Source organism: Euleptes europaea, chromosome 2 (genome assembly GCF_029931775.1).
Source record: "Euleptes europaea isolate rEulEur1 chromosome 2, rEulEur1.hap1, whole genome shotgun sequence".
NCBI classification, from domain to species: Eukaryota; Metazoa; Chordata; class Lepidosauria; order Squamata; family Sphaerodactylidae; genus Euleptes; species Euleptes europaea.
In genome coordinates this window covers 80329757-80346324 of record NC_079313.1, presented here as the reverse complement: position 1 = coordinate 80346324, position 16568 = coordinate 80329757, and the positions used below count along the sequence as shown (strand labels likewise).

Sequence of the window (16568 nt, the reverse complement as noted above, 5' to 3'; positions counted from 1 at the left end):
GAGGTACTTGAAGCAGTGTACAACATGAATGATGCAACAGTTAATCACAAGAATGCCAAAATTAAAAAGCTATAATTTAAAATCTACTGTCTTGTCAACAATTTGTATTAAAACACAGCCCCAGAAATTTAAGTAAAATTACAACAGTAAAGAAACGCCATATCCAATCACTGTAGAACGCTAGCAAAGACATAGCCAAATGCATTTCCATTCACACTATGAAAGCATAGCTCTCTTGGTAGTATGAATGAAGATATTGGAATAAGTTGTAATATAGAAATTCTGTTAAAATTTTAAGTTTGCACATATTTTAAATTATGAAGATTGTTGTATGTTTTTGTTGTTGTTTATTTTATTGAATAAATATTTTAAGAAGAAGAAAAAAAAAAGCATAGCTCTCATAGTACCTAAGAATGAAGAACAGCACTTCTACCACTTAAAAGGAGTGGGAGATGTATATGTGAGGATGCAATCACTAAGGAATACTAGTCTGAAACAATGTAGGGCTTTAAAGGTAACTTTCAGCACTTTAAATTGGATCCTGAAACCAATAGGGAGCAGCTGCAGTTGAGCCAGAATTAGAGCAATGTGCTATCTGCAGCCAATATCTATCAGGTGGTGAGCTGCAGCATTCTTCACTAGTTGAAGCTTCTGAGCCATCTGCAAAGGCAGCCCCAAGGAGAAAACATTGTAGCAGTCAGTCTAGTACATGGATGACTAAAGCCAAATCTTTATTTGAGAGAAGCAGTCAGAGCTGGATCACCAGTAAAGTCAGTGAAAGACACCCCTAGCCACTGCTGCCCCTAGGAAGCAAGCAGAAATACAGAATCCAAGAAAAAGCATAAGTTATACACCTTGTCTGTTAGGGTGGGTAGACTCCCCTCCAATTGCTTATCACTGTTTAAAAGCATCAACTACATAGGACCATGTCTGGCCCCCATACCACAAAACCCAGCAGTCACCTAATGCTTCTCCTTGGGAGTTACCTGTGAGGTACAGAGCAAAATCTCCACTGATTGAAGGGATTTCTGTCATAAAGCAAAACTTCTCCATGTCCCCCTTCAACTGCAGCTCCAAATGCCCCCAAGAGGCTGCTCCTAGGAAACAGCATGAGTGGGGAGTCAGAGGTCTGCTGCAGGAGGGGGGAAATGGCTCAGATTCCACCTTTCTGTTAGTGGAAATTTTCTACTGGATCCCACCCAGAATTTGTCATCCTCTATTCAGTCAATTAACCAGTTGGTTTTCTACCGGGCCCTAGTAATTTTTAATATACTTTTCTTTTCCCCTTTCATTATTTTTGAGATAAATCATGAAAATTTGATCTACCTGCCTCACTTTGAGATAGTAGAACAGGAAGTATCTCTCAGGTTTTCACATTTCATACTTGCTTTCACAGTCAGTCTTACTTTGCTTTGGAGTAGCTCTCAGTTTCCAACTTTGGTGTATCTCCCAATTTACAACTCTAGTTTGTGAATACTGAATGCACTGGCTGATAATCTACCTTTTTGGTGCCATCTGGCCATCTGGTAGAGCAGTACAGAGTTGTACAGAGTAACCCAACTTGTTGGAGTTTTGGTTCTTGTTAGCAATCCTTATATTGCTGTTGTTGGATGAGACATTTGCTCACTGTTCCCAGCATGGCAGATATCCCATGTTTATCTCACTAGTTCAACAGTCTCCAGAAAGAGATTGAAGAGCGCAGCAATGACATTGAGGCCTTGAAAGCAGAGCAGCAAAAGCTGCAAGGAGTCATTAAAGCCTTAGAAAAGGATATCCTGGGACTGAAGAGGGAGATTCAAGAAAGAGATGAGACAATTCAAGACAAGGTGAGTAACCTTGTTCTGTACTTGTTCTTTTTGTTAGTTGCACTCCTATATCCCCAGCTGGATTTGGTGCCTAGTTGGTGTAAACAAGGCCTCTGTATTCTTGTCTTCCAGGCTAAGGGCCGGAGCTTGGTGTTTTCCAGGTATTAATCTCAAAGCTCTGTTCCTTCTTCCTCCAAATGACATTGCTCCACACGAATAATTTCTGTACCACTTCATTACATCACTTCAATACATAAGGATGATGGTGTGTAAGATCTAGGGTGTGCATTCAGCAAAGCTGAACTGAAAAAAGCCAAAACATACTGTATCAGTATTTTTTGGTCAAAAAAATGGCACATTTCAACAAAATTGGCTTTTTCAGGATAATTTTGGGATTACAACCCCTTTTAAAAGGAAAAAAACCCACTTCAGCACATTTGCACCAAGCGCTTTAAAGTTTAAATCCCTCCTCCCTTCTCCATTATAGCCTATGGGGAATCTTTCCAGGGCTCTGGGGGAGGGGCTGTTTTTTTAAGGTAGAGGCACCAAATTTGGAGCATAGCTGCAGGTGACTCTCCTTACAAGAACCCCAAAGTTTGGTCAAGATTGGGTCAGGGGGTCCAATTTTATGGCCCCCAAAATGGAGGAAAAATGGGGCCCCATAAAATTGGACCCCCTGACCCAATCTTTACAAGCTTGGGGGTTCTTGTAAAGAAAGTCACCAGCAGCTATGCCTCAAATTTGGCTCCTCTACCTTTAAAAAACAGCCTCCTCAGAGCCAATTTTATTTCAGATTCCTGAAAACAACCTGGAAAATTCAGGAAAATGTGAGAATCCTGAAAAATTTTCAGGTCCAATATACCTGGATCTGAATTTTCCCGAATTATTTTTGCACACCCCTAGCAAGATCCTTGTTTCTCTTTAGCCGCTGCTCATTCATGTGCCTGTTTATGTGTTCCAGGAAAAGCGAATTTATGATCTGAAGAAGAAAAACCAGGAGCTAGAAAAATTCAAATTTGTACTAGATTACAAAATAAAGGAGTTGAAGAAGCAAATAGAGCCACGAGAGAATGATATCAAAGCCATGAAGGAGCAGATTCAGGAGGTGAGAAGCTCTGAGTCTTAATCTGCTTGATTAATCTGCTTGAAGGCCCGATGGGATCACGGGTCTTGTTTACAATTTTATCTTTTCTCATGCATCTGTATAGATGGAGGGAGAACTGGAGTGTTTCCACAAGCAGAACACACAGCTAGAGCTTAACATAGCAGAGCTGCGACTGAAGTTGAAAGCCACAGACCGGGAGATGCACAAAGAGATGCAGAAGGTATGTTTGGTATAGGGTTGCCAGGTCCCTCTTCTCCTCCGGCGGGAGGCTTTTGTGTTAAGTGCGTGCTCGCATCACTTCCAATTTAGAACCGGAAGTGCCGCCTCGCAAAGGGCCTTTACCTCTTAGTTTGAGTGGTAAAGCGGCCCTTTACCACTCAAACTAAGAGGTATAAGGCCCCTCAGGTGGTCAGCGGGCAGAGGGGTAAATTACCGGGGGTTTGCCCGCCAACAGCGGGCACCTGGCAACCCTAGTTTGGTAGGAGTGATGAGAGCATAGAGGTGGAGATCATGTTACCAACAACGATCCAGAACCAGTGGGGTGGGCCAATGTTAGTTGCTATAAGAGTTCTAAGTAATGTGAAACACTTGAACATTCATTCACAAAAGAAGGCTGGTATGAAAAGGATATAATTTGTATGCACCTACTCTCTAAGCATGTGGCTATTGCTGTTTGAATCCAGATCTACTATTAGCATTTATAACATACCATGGCTGTTAATAGTCAATTGTGCATTTGTTTTAATTTACTGTTTTTATTGGGTATATTGGAGGGTGTGTGTGCATACTTTAAAAGTAACAAAGTAGTCTTACATTTTAAAAATGAATGTACCTATTATCACTTGCAATAGAGAGGCTATTTTTGGTCCTTTGCAGGCTCATATATATATATAGTCAATGGCCCTTGAAGCTCCCTTTCTTTTTCACAGTTCTTTAATTTAAATTGGATTTTTCTTCTACTGAGTTTGGTGTTTGCATTTCCTGGTAGAACAAGGCAATTCGCACATACTGCATTGTCATCCAGTGATGAGATGTCAACTGATGTACTTGCATGTGTGAATTGGCCCTGTGTTAGTTCGTTAAGAGTAAGAGGGCTAGGAATATCCAAGGCCAGATCTACCATTGTCTCTATGAGCTGGGTGCCCTTTGGCTGGAATGTGTCTTACAAACAATATGCCAGACTCCACTGGGACCAGATCAGGAAGCCCAACCCACAGGCAATGTATTCTGATGAATCAAGCAAGCTTTAACATCTTCCTGGCTGCAGGAGCGTGACATGGAAGCCCTTATCAGGCGATTTAAAACGGATCTTCACAACTGTGTGGGCCTCATCCAGGAGCCTAAGAAACTAAAGGAGAGCATCAGGGATATTTATGAGAAGTATGTTCAGAAGGCAGATATGGTGAGTGAGAGTTCTCCCCTCTGCAAAAATTCCCAGTCTTAGCTCCTATTGGGTTCACTTGCCTTTTTTTCTCCAGGTGGAAATTGTAGGTGTTAACACAGACCTGCATCAGGAATACACAAGGCAACGAGAACATCTCGAGCACAACCTGGCAACGCTGAAGAAGAAGGTGATAAAAGAAAGTGAGCTCCATCGTGGGGACTATGTGCGCATCATGCAGGTATGAGGACAGGAACGAAGAGAAGACTGCTTCACACCTGCAATCTGCTGTGGAGGAGAAGGTTCAATATATGCTCCATATAGATCCTTTCTGTACTTTCCCAAGATTTGCAGAGACCCCAACCTGAACAATGATTTCCAAATCTGGATTTAGAATATCCTTTGTCTTTTAAAGGGATGGTAAAGGGTTGAAAGGGAACAGAGGACAATATATTTATTGGTTGGAACAGATGTTATTGCAGGCCTGGTAGCTGTGGACACCAGGCAGGCATAGTGAGTTGCTTCATTCCTTCAAACCCTACTGCATCTTTTCCATTTATCCTCTGCCTTAATTATCACCACGTTTTTGCTCATCATGTCATCATCTGTAGGGATACTGTAAAAATTATTCAGGGTGTGCTGTGACTTGATCCTACAGGAAAATGTGGGCCTCATTAAGGAAATCAATGAATTGCGGAGAGAGCTGAAGGTCACTCGCACTCAAGTCCATGATCTTCAGTCAACACTAGGACTTCTTAATAAACGGAAGAAGTTACCTGCACAATCCACAGGTGATTACAGTACTTTGTCTCTTGTCCTTTGCTTGCTTCCTGAAAATGTTTCTTTCTCTCCCACTGCCATTTTTTTCCTTGGAGTTTCTGAAACATGAAATAGATGATGTCTCGTATTGGATCAGCATATGCTAGGGTGAGCATGTACAAGCATTTGAGCTACAGAATGAAAAACCAGCTATTCTAAATCATGAGATTATTTACTAATGCAAATATTCACTTTAGTAGCAAGGCTATAAATACAGATATACTATCCTAATGATAATACCTTATGCAGTTGAATAACGTCTCTGGAGTATATTTACCATCAAGAGATTCATAGTAAACCAGTGCACGTTATTGAATAAAATGCTGTCATTTACCTAAGGCTGTCATCATGTTGTTGATAAATATGGTGGTGATACATGTAAAATGGGAATCAATATGAAGTTCTGTTGTGATAGAACTTGCTACCAGGGGCAGAGTGGCCATGTAACTTGAAGGAAATTTCCCAGTGGCCCTCTGCCCTGGTGGCCAGAAGCAAACAGAGTCAGGTTTCAATAGCTCTGCCAGCACTGCAGGGGCCACTTGGCTTAGATTCTTCAACAGCAGCATCCCACTAGGTGGGGGACGCAACAGAGAAGGCTCATGTATAGTTGTTGATTTTGCCCATTTGCAATGTTGGTACCTGCAGAAAATCCTGCTCAAATGAGCAAATCTGTCATGATGCAGCATAGGGGGAGAGACAGTCTTGCAGATATGAGGGTCCAAAGCCATGAAGGGCTTTGTATGTCATAGCCAATACTTTAAATTGAGCCCAGTAACTGATGGGCAGCTAGTGGAGTGATTGTAGGATGGGAGTAACATGCATGCTCCATCTAGCTCCCAATAATAGCTGATCTGCAGCATTCTGCACCAATTGGAGTTTCCGAATTGATTTTGAGGGGAGACCAATGTACAGTGCATTATGGCAGTCTAGTCTCGATGTCACCGTAGCATGTATCCAGGTGGCCAGATCAGCCCTTTCAAGATAGGGGGCCATTTTTTGAGCTAGGCTGAGTTGAAAGAAAGCATTTTGCAACTGCATTAACTTGCTTCTCCAGCAATAACGTTGGGTCCAGTACAACCCTGAGGCTCTTAACTGAGTCGGCAAGGGTCAGCTTAACCTAATAAAAAATGGGGAGTACAATGTCCTTCAAGATCTCTGTTTTCCCAACCAGAATTACTTCTGTCTTTCCAGGGTTTAGTTTCAATTTGTTTACTCTTAGCGATTTAACAGCAGCAGCCAGGCAGCAGTTTAGGACCTCTACCGCATCATCGGGAGATTTGGATAAAGATATATATAGCTGAGTATTGTCAGCATACTGATGACAGCCAACCCCAAAACTACAAATGATTTGGCCTAAGGGCTTTACATAAAGATTGAAGAGCATGGGGGATAGGATTGCACCCCACAGGATAGGTCCCACACTGATAAAAAACTGGTCTGCAATGGCAGTTCTTTGGGACATGTATGAGACAATCCATATTCTCCTTTTGCCTTTTCTGTTACGTTTCTGGATACCCTTGTCCTAGGTCATTTCCGAGAAGTATTTTCTGCAATCATCATCATGCAATTTCACTTTCTATTTTTTCCAGCTCCCTCTCCTGATAAGCATCAGACCACTGGTATCCTCCGGCTGAATCCAGAGGAGGAAATGGAAAGGATCATTGAAATGCAACGGATAGAAATCAAGTTCCTCCGAGATCAAATACAAGGGCAGGAAAGCTCCCTTGCACTCAGAGCTATCTCAGATGGGAAGCTTCCCATGTTGGAAATTGAAAGACGTAGTGGTATACAGTCACAGTGACCTGTATTTGGGAAGCCTCACATCACAGCTGTGCCCGAGTTACCTGCTCCGTAATGTTAAGACTCAATCCTGCCTTCCCATCCTCCTCAAGTTTTTTGTTTTGTTTTAGCATCTCTACTTTTTTAATAAAGGCAGAAAATGAAAGGAAACAATAAACAAGCCAGGCTGGATTTATCTCTGTATGCCAATGTGTGCAGGTTGCCAGACAGAAGAACGGAGTGAAAGAGTAGGCAGGGAAGGAAGCTGGCTGCTCACAGGTGAGGTCAAGACTCCACTTGAGAGAGGGGACCTAACATCTTTCGCCTCTCCTCTGTTTTATCATCACAACAACCCTGTGAGGTAGGTTAGGCTGAGAGTGTGTGACTGGCCTAAGGTCACCCAGCAAGCTTCCATAGCAGAGTGGGGATTCAAGCCTGGCTTTCCCAGATCCTAGTCCAATGTCTTAACTGCTACACCATGCTGGCTCTTGTCTAATTGTCTACTTGTTCTCTCAGATCTTACTTGGTACTACCTTTTTCTTCTCTGCATTTTAGTTCTTGTTCTTTGACATTCCGTCATACATCACATGCACTATGAATTTTTATTTTCCATGTCTGAATTCTAATACACTTGAAAATGACTGACGTATCAATAGTGGGAAAATAGTGAGTTGTCTACTCTGTAAGGAGACAGAGAACAGCACTAGATGCTCAAAAATGCATGAACATTAAAGTAGCAGAGCTCTTATTTACTTCATGTATACCATACTTTTCTCCCTAAATGGCTTACAACATTCTCCCCTTCTCCTTTTTTATCCTCACAACAACCCTGAGGGCTGATTAGGCTGAATGGCTGTGAGTGATCATAAGAATATGTAAATATGTGAAGGATGAGGAAATGAAAAAAACTGGAGACAAAGCGATTCATTATCTCCTTGAGAGAATGGAATTGAATAACCACTCCATGGGAGCTGAACTGAGTTTCCAAGTCATTGGTTGGCTATCCCTATACAAGAGCAATAAGGCATACACCAAACCACACATGCCTTTCAAGTACCATTCATTAGGTTGTGTGTTGATACATGTATGCAGGTCTGATCCTAGAATAGCACACAAATTGGCAGGTAGTTTGTGGTTAACAAGTAGGAGGAGGTTTAAAGAATAAAAGTCCAGCCCCTGGTTCTCTAAAAATAGCAACATAACAACAATTCAGTTAGAGATGTTGAATAGTAAAAGGGTGCTTCCTAAACTATAAACATTGTGGGCAACATTTAACTATCATGAAGAAATGCCTACAGTGATGAGACACTGAGAAAGATCTATCATTCAGACCCTGTTACAGGCAACATTCTCTGTAAACTAAATATTACTATGCATGCCTATAAATCCTAGATCATTCATATCCCAAGTTCTTCTCTATGTCCATCATCTAATTCTTCCTGCTATGGAAACGGATGTGATTCATTTTTTTTGTTGATAATTATTAGGTGACTGGGCATGACCTTCCTCTGACAGATGTTTAAGTACTCCCTAATTGTTTAACTTAGCTTGCACCATCATGTAATGCCGCCCTCAGGTCAGACGTTTTGCTTTTCATACATACACACACACACACAAAAAGAATATTGTAGAAGATGCTGTTCCAGAAGCTGCTGAAAAGCAGAAAACTTAATCATGAGCAGAGAAGAACACTGAGCGGCTTACATTGAAGACTCATCTCATCTAGAAACTACTGGAACCCAGCATCAGCTGGAAAATTACTCCTAAATCACAGAACGTTGGTGGAACAGCTGCAGAACAATATATTATGATAGTGTATGTTCCATTAGATATTTTATATACTGTCACAGTTCTGTCCTTGGTCTGAGGCAGCAGAACAGTCCTTTCCAATCAGGTCATGCCAGCGTCACAAGGTAGGTGTTCTCTATAGGACTTACGCTACTGCTATGTGTTGTGCCCATGAAACTTGCTTTCTATGCCGGTGCACTTTCAGTATGTCCCATTTTCGTCCTAGTAACACATCAGTTTTTAACAGGAGTCTGCAGGCATAGTACCTGCACAGTGTACCTCTGTAAACCAGACAGGATTGCTTGAGGGGTATTTGGCTAGTTATTTTTTTAAGTTGCGCAAATAAGGAGAAAATCTTTAAAAATGGATTGGGGTGTAAAATAGTACTAGGATCTTTCAGAATCTGTTCTGGATCATAGAGTGCAGTGTTTCACACCATTAGGCACCATGCCAGACAAGAGAAGGCTTAGACTGCAGAGCAAGCATCCCCACACAATGTTAAAATCCTTTCTGTTCCTTTTAGCAATACCAGGACACCTGACCATTCTCAGTTCTAGGAAAGGAATATGCATTGTCATACACACAAGAAAAACAGAAATCAAGAAATGCAGAGAGGTAAGAGCAGTAGAGTACATCACTTCAGTGCAATTTAGAAATCCCTTGAGCAATTCTGTAATTTTGCCAGGAAGAGGAGTGGGTGAGAAATGGGGGAGACACTGAGACACTGGATGTATTTGGAACCAGACCTGGTGATGGGTAAGTCATGTAAAGAAAGGGCTAGACATGGAGCTGGAGGGAAGGAAAGCAAGTTGTATCTCTAAGCTGCTGCAGTTGTCACCATCAGGGCTCCTTGTGTACCAAAGCTTACTATGTTGCCTCAAAACCCTAGGGGCAAGTTCACTTTTATGTGTGTGGTTATCTTGACAATTGAAAGGCAATGTAGGCTGGGGGGTAGCTTGTTGGAGTTCTGTATAGAGGGGCTATATAATTCGCTGGTAGAATACCTGCTTTCCAGCCAGATGGTCCTGGGTTCAATCACGTCTCCATTTAAAAAAAAACCAGTCATGTAATAGAAGATGTGAAAAATCTGGACAGACCCCCATGGTCTGGCTCATTATCGGGCAGATTCGTGCGTTCATGAGAACAAAATTGATGTGAACTATATGAAAATGGTTCGCTACTACAAGTCTCCATTTATATAATAGGAAACAGTGTTGCAATATATTACAAGTAGCTTTGAGGAAGGATGAAGTAAGGATAATACTTAAATACGTTGGTATGTACTCAGCTTTTGGGATAAAAATACAGGTCTTAACAAAATGACATTTACTGGAAAGGTATATGTTGATGTTGGTAAATATCCCATTCAACCTAGGACCAAGAGAGCTCAGGTGAGAAACAGCATCCTACTCATACCAAACTAATATAACAGATCTTTTTATACCACAGTTGATACCTTTTTTCGAAGTACCAAAATTGTATTTATGATAGTGCAAAATTCCAGGCTCTGTTTTGTTAACTCAAGAAGCAAGTAACTTCTTCATTTACCCAGTTCTAATGCCATCAGAATAGAAAGGCCTTGTGGTTCCAAGGGCTTTACTGCATTCCGGTCAAACTCTGCCTGAACATTAGACTTTACACAATATTCCCACAAGTCTATTTCCAATGACAATAATGCACTATCCCAGCCACATATTACTACTTAAGGCCAAGTGGCACGGGGTTAAAAGCAGCCCAGGGGAGGGGAAGTTTTGATCAGGAAAATAGCCCAGAGAGAAGAGTAAATGCCCTCCCTTTCCCCAGCACCATGACCCCTGAACAATATCCTCCCTCCCCTGCCTGTGGCTGGCTTTTGAGGCTAGATTGCACGTAGGCAGATCCAATCTCGCATCCCCAGGATCACATATCATCTGGCCCTTATGGACAAAGAAGCAATTCTACTCAGCTCTTGCATAGCCCCATAAAATACTTTATTTAGGGCCCAAGGAAAACTAATTTCCAAGGAGTCTGCTGAAGGATCCTTTAGCAGGCAGAAGCGCAAAGTTTCCCTGGCTCTGTCCTGGCACAGCTCCATTGTTCCTGTGGCCTCTGCTGCCTCCTTGAAAATGGTGTTCTGCTCCTTGAGAAAAAGGCCGCTGGAGAATGTCAGCAGTCTTGAAATGAGCCAGTCCCATAAATGTTTTTGTCTCAAGCATCCTGTAGTTGCTCACCTTGGTCTGCAATGTCTGTTGTCCTGGCTCCTTTCTGCCACCTGGCCCTCTGACTTCCTCTTCCTGCAAGCACACAGTCACCAGGTTGGAATGTTTCCAGGGACAACTGCAGGTTGTCTCCATGGCCCCACCCTGCCAGGGAATGTACCTGCTCGGGCAAAGGTCAGCACACGACGCAGCCTATCAGATGTCTCACCTGGTTGAAGACAGACTAGGAAAGGAGGCTGGGACCGGCACCTGTTGCTTGACAGGCAGACTCAGGCACAGCAGAAGAAAAAAATTTTTACTGTTATCCTCAGGCCACATCCTGAGAATTGTCCTCGCAGGCAACTCCAAGGAAAAGAGACTGTGGCCTAAGCAGCCTAGCAAGCTTGAGCAAAGGAAATGTCAGTCCTCCATGGTGAATCAGCTATAGGTGAGTCAAGTCCATTCCTCCCCCCACACACACACACACACACACAATACTGTGGGGCTGCCTCGGGAACGTTCTCAGTAAGACTGAATCTCTCTCTCTCTTTCCCTCTCTCATTCTCACTCATACAGGTTTCCCTGAAATTTCTACCATATTCACTGCTTGGATGAAGCAGTGCTAGCCCATAGACACCTTTGGGACAGGAGGTTGGGGGAGAGTGTATGAGAATGTGTGTGGAAAGGTAATTGCAGACAGGACATTTTCTTCCTCTAGAGCCCTTCTTTTCCAATCACCCCACAGGCCAAATGTGAGAAGAGATAAGGTGTGCTTATACGTCCTTTCCCATATGGGTTAGTTCTGAATAGCTGACAAACCAAGCTGGCTGCTGGCAATTCCAGCAAGACACAGCAAGCAGTGTTTTTAAGCCGCTGTCTGTCAACAGCAGCACGGCTCACAGGCAAGTACCGCCTAGAGCACACAGCTGCTCTTTTGCCTGCTTGGGACATGGATGAAAAGATGGACTTCTTAATGGCACTGCATATAATCTATATGATCTACAGGGCTCAACTACTTGCTCCTCCAAGAGTCTAAATTATACACATGTTAGGGAAGACAGGGGGTGGGGAGGGATATGTCATTCCTCTTGGTCTTTTTACCAGTGCTTGAGCTTTGATGTCTGCTGTCATGTGACCTCAGCTGGCAAAGTGCCCTGAACTTGTCTGTTCTTTTGATGGTTTTAGCAGTGACCTCATGCTCTGTCCCTGCTGGGGTGGGGGGGCTTGGCCTGACACTGTCAGGCTGTGTCTGGTTCAGGCACCTCCTCTCTCCAACCACCTGGGTCTACTGATCCAACCCAACCAGTGGCTGCTGTCCAAGCAGTCAAGAGAGTCAGCGTGATGTAGTGGTTAGAGTGTCAGACTCAGATCAGTGAGCATTAAGACCATTCTGCCATGAAGCTTCATGGGGATCTTGGGCCAGTCACTCTCTCAGCCTTGCCTACTTCCTCCGTGTTGTTATGAGAAAATGCACGGTCTGTATTCACCACCCTTGGAAGACGGGGGGAATAATAATGTGAATAATAATAATATTATGATTCCAGAATACAGGGAATTTACTACAAAAGGAAAGAGAATGCTTAGCTACATCCCCCCGAGTTCCCTCCAGATCTAGAACTGAGCACTTGAATACCCTCCAGATCCTAGAACTGTTGAAGCAAGAACAGTTTAAACTGGTCCTTTGGTGTTGATCTTTAAAGCCCTGAAAAGTCTGGGGCCCTCATACGTGTGGGACCGCCTCTCCCAATATACCTCTCAGAGAGGGTTATGCTTACCTGGTCATAGCATTATTGCACTATAGTGATATACCTACCACTTTTTTTTAAGCTGACACAAAACACTCTGGTGGTGAGGAGGGGGGGAATGTGAGTGCAAGGGGATAGCATGGAGATTTGCCCCCATGTGGAGCCTCTGCATTCACAGTAGCAGTGAGAGCACAACAGTCAATTGTCCCTGTGTGGAAGCAACTAGGGTTAGTGTATAATGCTGAAGTTCTTCATACTTGAGTCATAGAATCATAGAGCTGGAAGGGACCACCAGGGTCATCTAGTCCAATCCCCTGCACAATGCAGGTTTCTGTAGGTTTCTAAACAAAACCAGTAATTGTAGTGGCTTGAGAAAAGGGCTTAGGATTTCTGGCTGTTCTTCCTACCACAGATGGGCAGCAGCCTAAAAGAAAGGCACATCCCAAGGTATCTAGGGGAAGAAGTCTGAAGAGTGAGGTAAACAGGTATGGTCTCACACTGGCATAACCCACTACAGGATGGGAACTTGGACAAACATCTATGCTGGCCTGGGGTAAAACCCACCATTTATACATGACATGGCTAATTACACTGATCACACACCCAGCCTGGGTCCTAGTCTCTCCATGACAAAGATTGTGTCTCAAGGGTTAAGGCAGTCTTGACGCAAGCATCTATTGTCCAACAAGCCGGAGAGCCAGTTGGTGACAAGAGGCAGATGCTGATGAGGGACCATGTGAGGCCGGTGCAGTGAATGAGGCTTTATTACTGAGTGGGATCTCTGCCTCTAGCATTAGGAGCAAGCAACTGCTCAGTCAAAGGATGTTTATGCTGACTTGTTCCAGGAGCCCTAGAGCAACTAAGCTTTGATGGCCAAGACAGGCATCCTTGCACCGTAACACCAGGGGCATGCTTGCTGAGGGGATATCCAGGCTGCAGCACCAGTGAGTGGAACTTCTTAGAATTCCTAGAGGGGAGGTCTGGCATGTAAGAGTCCTCCAACCCACGTCAACTGGAAATGTAGGGTTGCCAGGTCCCTCTTTGCCATCGGCAGGAGGTTTTTGGGGTGGAGCCTGGAGAGGGTGGGGTTTGGGGAGGGGAGGGGAGGGACTTCAATGCCATAGAGCCCAATTGCCAAAGCAGCCCTTTTCTCCAGGTGAACTGATCTCTCGGCTGGAGATCAGTTGTAATAGCAGGAGATCTAGAACCAGCTAGAACCTGGAGGTTGGCAACCATATGGAAATGATTTCATTATAAGATTTCATTATAAGAGCCCTATGCGGAAGGGGGTTGCAAACTAGGGTCCTTGGAAGTTAGAAATGCGGTTCTAATACCCACAGGAAAGAGGCTTCATTGCAAGGCTGAAAGATCGGCTTAACATGGGTAGACAAATCCTCCTTGTGGGTAAGTACTAAGGAAATTCATAGCAACAGAGGACACAAATAGTGCTCTGATCACTGCTATCTTCTGATAATCTAACATTAGGTGATTACCGCACTTGTATTCCCAGCGATGTATTAAGAGTTTGAAAATGTTATAAAAAATACTGTTTGCACTTTGTTTGGCCCCTTTAGCTGTGAAGTCGTCTTCCAACCATTTATAAGCCGTGGTATCCAAAAACCCTTTTAAAGCAATTTTTTTTAAATAACATTTTCAAACAATACATCGCTGGGAATACAAAGTGCGGTAACCCCCACAATCAGGCAGGTATGTTCCCTGACCGACTAAGGAAACAGCTATGACTCTAGCACCAATGTCTAGTGCTTTGTAAGAAAACATGTCCTTTTATTCAAAAATATTCTTTAATTTTCACTTATGGCCACCAGATCTATCTGGTGTGTTTGCTTTGTGGAGTGAGTCAAAAACAGCATTTTCTTCCTGTTTATAGTTCTTAAATGCCATTCTGAGCTCTTTGGAGGAAGTTGTGATAAAATGTGATAATGATGTAAGTGGCAGTAACAATGAATGATTTAACCATTCTGGATTGGTGTAGGGTTGCATTCTTCTAGAGGCTTCCTTTGTATCCTTTTTAGGCTTTTTACTGTGTTCTCACATTAAAGGTACTTTGTATTTCTGCTTTCTTTGTCTTTCTCTGCAACTTTTCCAGTCCTCCTCTTATAAGAGGAGATTCAAAGTTAACCATAGGGTTTTATTTTAATAGAATAAATGTGTTTTGTACGATGTATTCAGACTATCTAGTCTTTCCTAATAACTCTAATATCCTGTTTATCTTTTGAAAATGTTATCCCACTGAGAAGATATTTTCAGAAAGATGTCTATTGACTAGTAATGGCTAGTTCAGGACCCAACTGGGTGCATTAAGAGGTTGTTTTCTGCATGTACTATATACCACTTTGTACTTAGCAACACGGAATTTGATACACCATTCAACTGTCCACTTTGTCAGCGTAACAGACTTATGGACCATATATATTTTGTCAGTGTAACAGACTTATGGACCATATGTATTTTGAATAATTTGCATTGTCTCTAAATATTTCTACTTTGTCCTGCATGTGTTAATGAATAATACATCTGGATTATTGCTGTAATTCAATGCATTAAATCCAGCCCTAACCCCGTTCCCACTTCTAGCCTTGCTGCCTATTCCCCCATCTAGGGTTGCCAGGTCGCTCTTCTCAACCGGCGGGATATTTTGGGGGCGGGGTTTGAGGAGGGGAGGGACTTCAATGCCATAGAGTCCAATTGCCAAAGCGGCCATTTTCTCCAGGTGAACTGATCTCTATCGGATGGAGGTCAGTTGTAATAGCAGGAGATCTCAAGCTACTACCTAGAGGTTGGCAACCCTACCCCCGTCAGTTGTGACTTCATATTTTGGTTACTTCTTATTTCACTTAAAGACCCTGTGTGGTTTTGTGGTTAGCAAGCTGTACTGTGACCTGGGGGACATAGGTTCAAATTCTCACTTGCTTTAAAGCAGCTGGCTGGGGTGTGTGGGTTTCACGCTAGATCATTACTCTCTACTTTTCACAAGGCTGTTGTAGTGATAAAAGGGGGGAGGGTATGCCACCCTGAGCTTTGTGGCGAATGAGTGGGATAAAAAACTAATACATGAAGCACACAATTAGGCCTACTGTTTACTCTTGCTTTGAAATGCTGTAATTTTATATGCAGGCACAAAGCAGAGAAATTAAAAGAGAAGTATTTGGTGCCAGGGATAGGGTAGCACCATAGAGAAAACTAAGTTCAAGGGGTAGACATTTATATCCAAATGTGGGACTAAAAAGGACCTGCCAGTTTAAAACAGTTAAATTTAAAGTTATCTAGTTGGAACTTTTTTAAATGGTTTGTTTTCCTTCCAAAAGATATTATGGAATTGGTTACATAAAGAGGATTTTACCAATAAGAACAGATATCTCTGAAACCTTTAATCCAAGTACCTCTGCTTTACAAAGTGAATCTGCAAACTCATCAAGGTTGGTAAAATTGAAGCAGAATCTAGTCTAGCTAACTAGATTGAGAAGATTTAGGATCTGGTTCATACTTGGTCCCAGAATAGAGGTTATATGCAGCTGGCATGTGAAAGAGCCTGACTCACTAGCTCCCACACACACACACACACACACACACACACACACACACACACACACACACACACATATGTAGCACTTTCAGGTCAAACTGGACATGGAACACAGTCACATGTATCTTTCTGCGGACCTTGTTTTTTAACCCAAAGGCTGACATTTGGGCAGAGGAACAGTAGGGGACAAGGGACTGCCTAGCCCTGTCTCCTCTGACTGTTTCACTACTCAAAATTACACACAAACACCACCTGCTTTTCCACCCACAGGGGAAGATATGGATGTGTTTCTTTTATTCTACAAATAGAAAAGCAGCTTGGGTTTAGCAAAACAGATTCGTGACTGGCCCTCTTTGGCCTGATTCAAATATAGTAATGTACAACAAGCTACTTTGTGCATATGTTAAAACAAGGGTGATGAGGTA

General features: G+C 42.9%; 1 protein-coding gene across 1 annotated transcript in view; it reads left to right on the top strand.

The window, feature by feature from the left end:
* The window catches only part of CFAP57 (cilia and flagella associated protein 57), a 29485-nt gene extending 22574 nt beyond the window's left edge, over positions 1–6911 (top strand). Inside the window, exons 16-22 of the mRNA XM_056844184.1 lie at positions 1668–1826; positions 2767–2910; positions 3014–3130; positions 4178–4312; positions 4389–4532; positions 4950–5082; positions 6700–6911. Coding sequence (XP_056700162.1) covers positions 1668–1826; positions 2767–2910; positions 3014–3130; positions 4178–4312; positions 4389–4532; positions 4950–5082; positions 6700–6911 — 1044 coding nt within the window. The remainder of the gene's footprint in view (positions 1–1667; positions 1827–2766; positions 2911–3013; positions 3131–4177; positions 4313–4388; positions 4533–4949; positions 5083–6699) is intronic.
* Positions 6912–16568: the final 9657 nt, after the last annotated feature.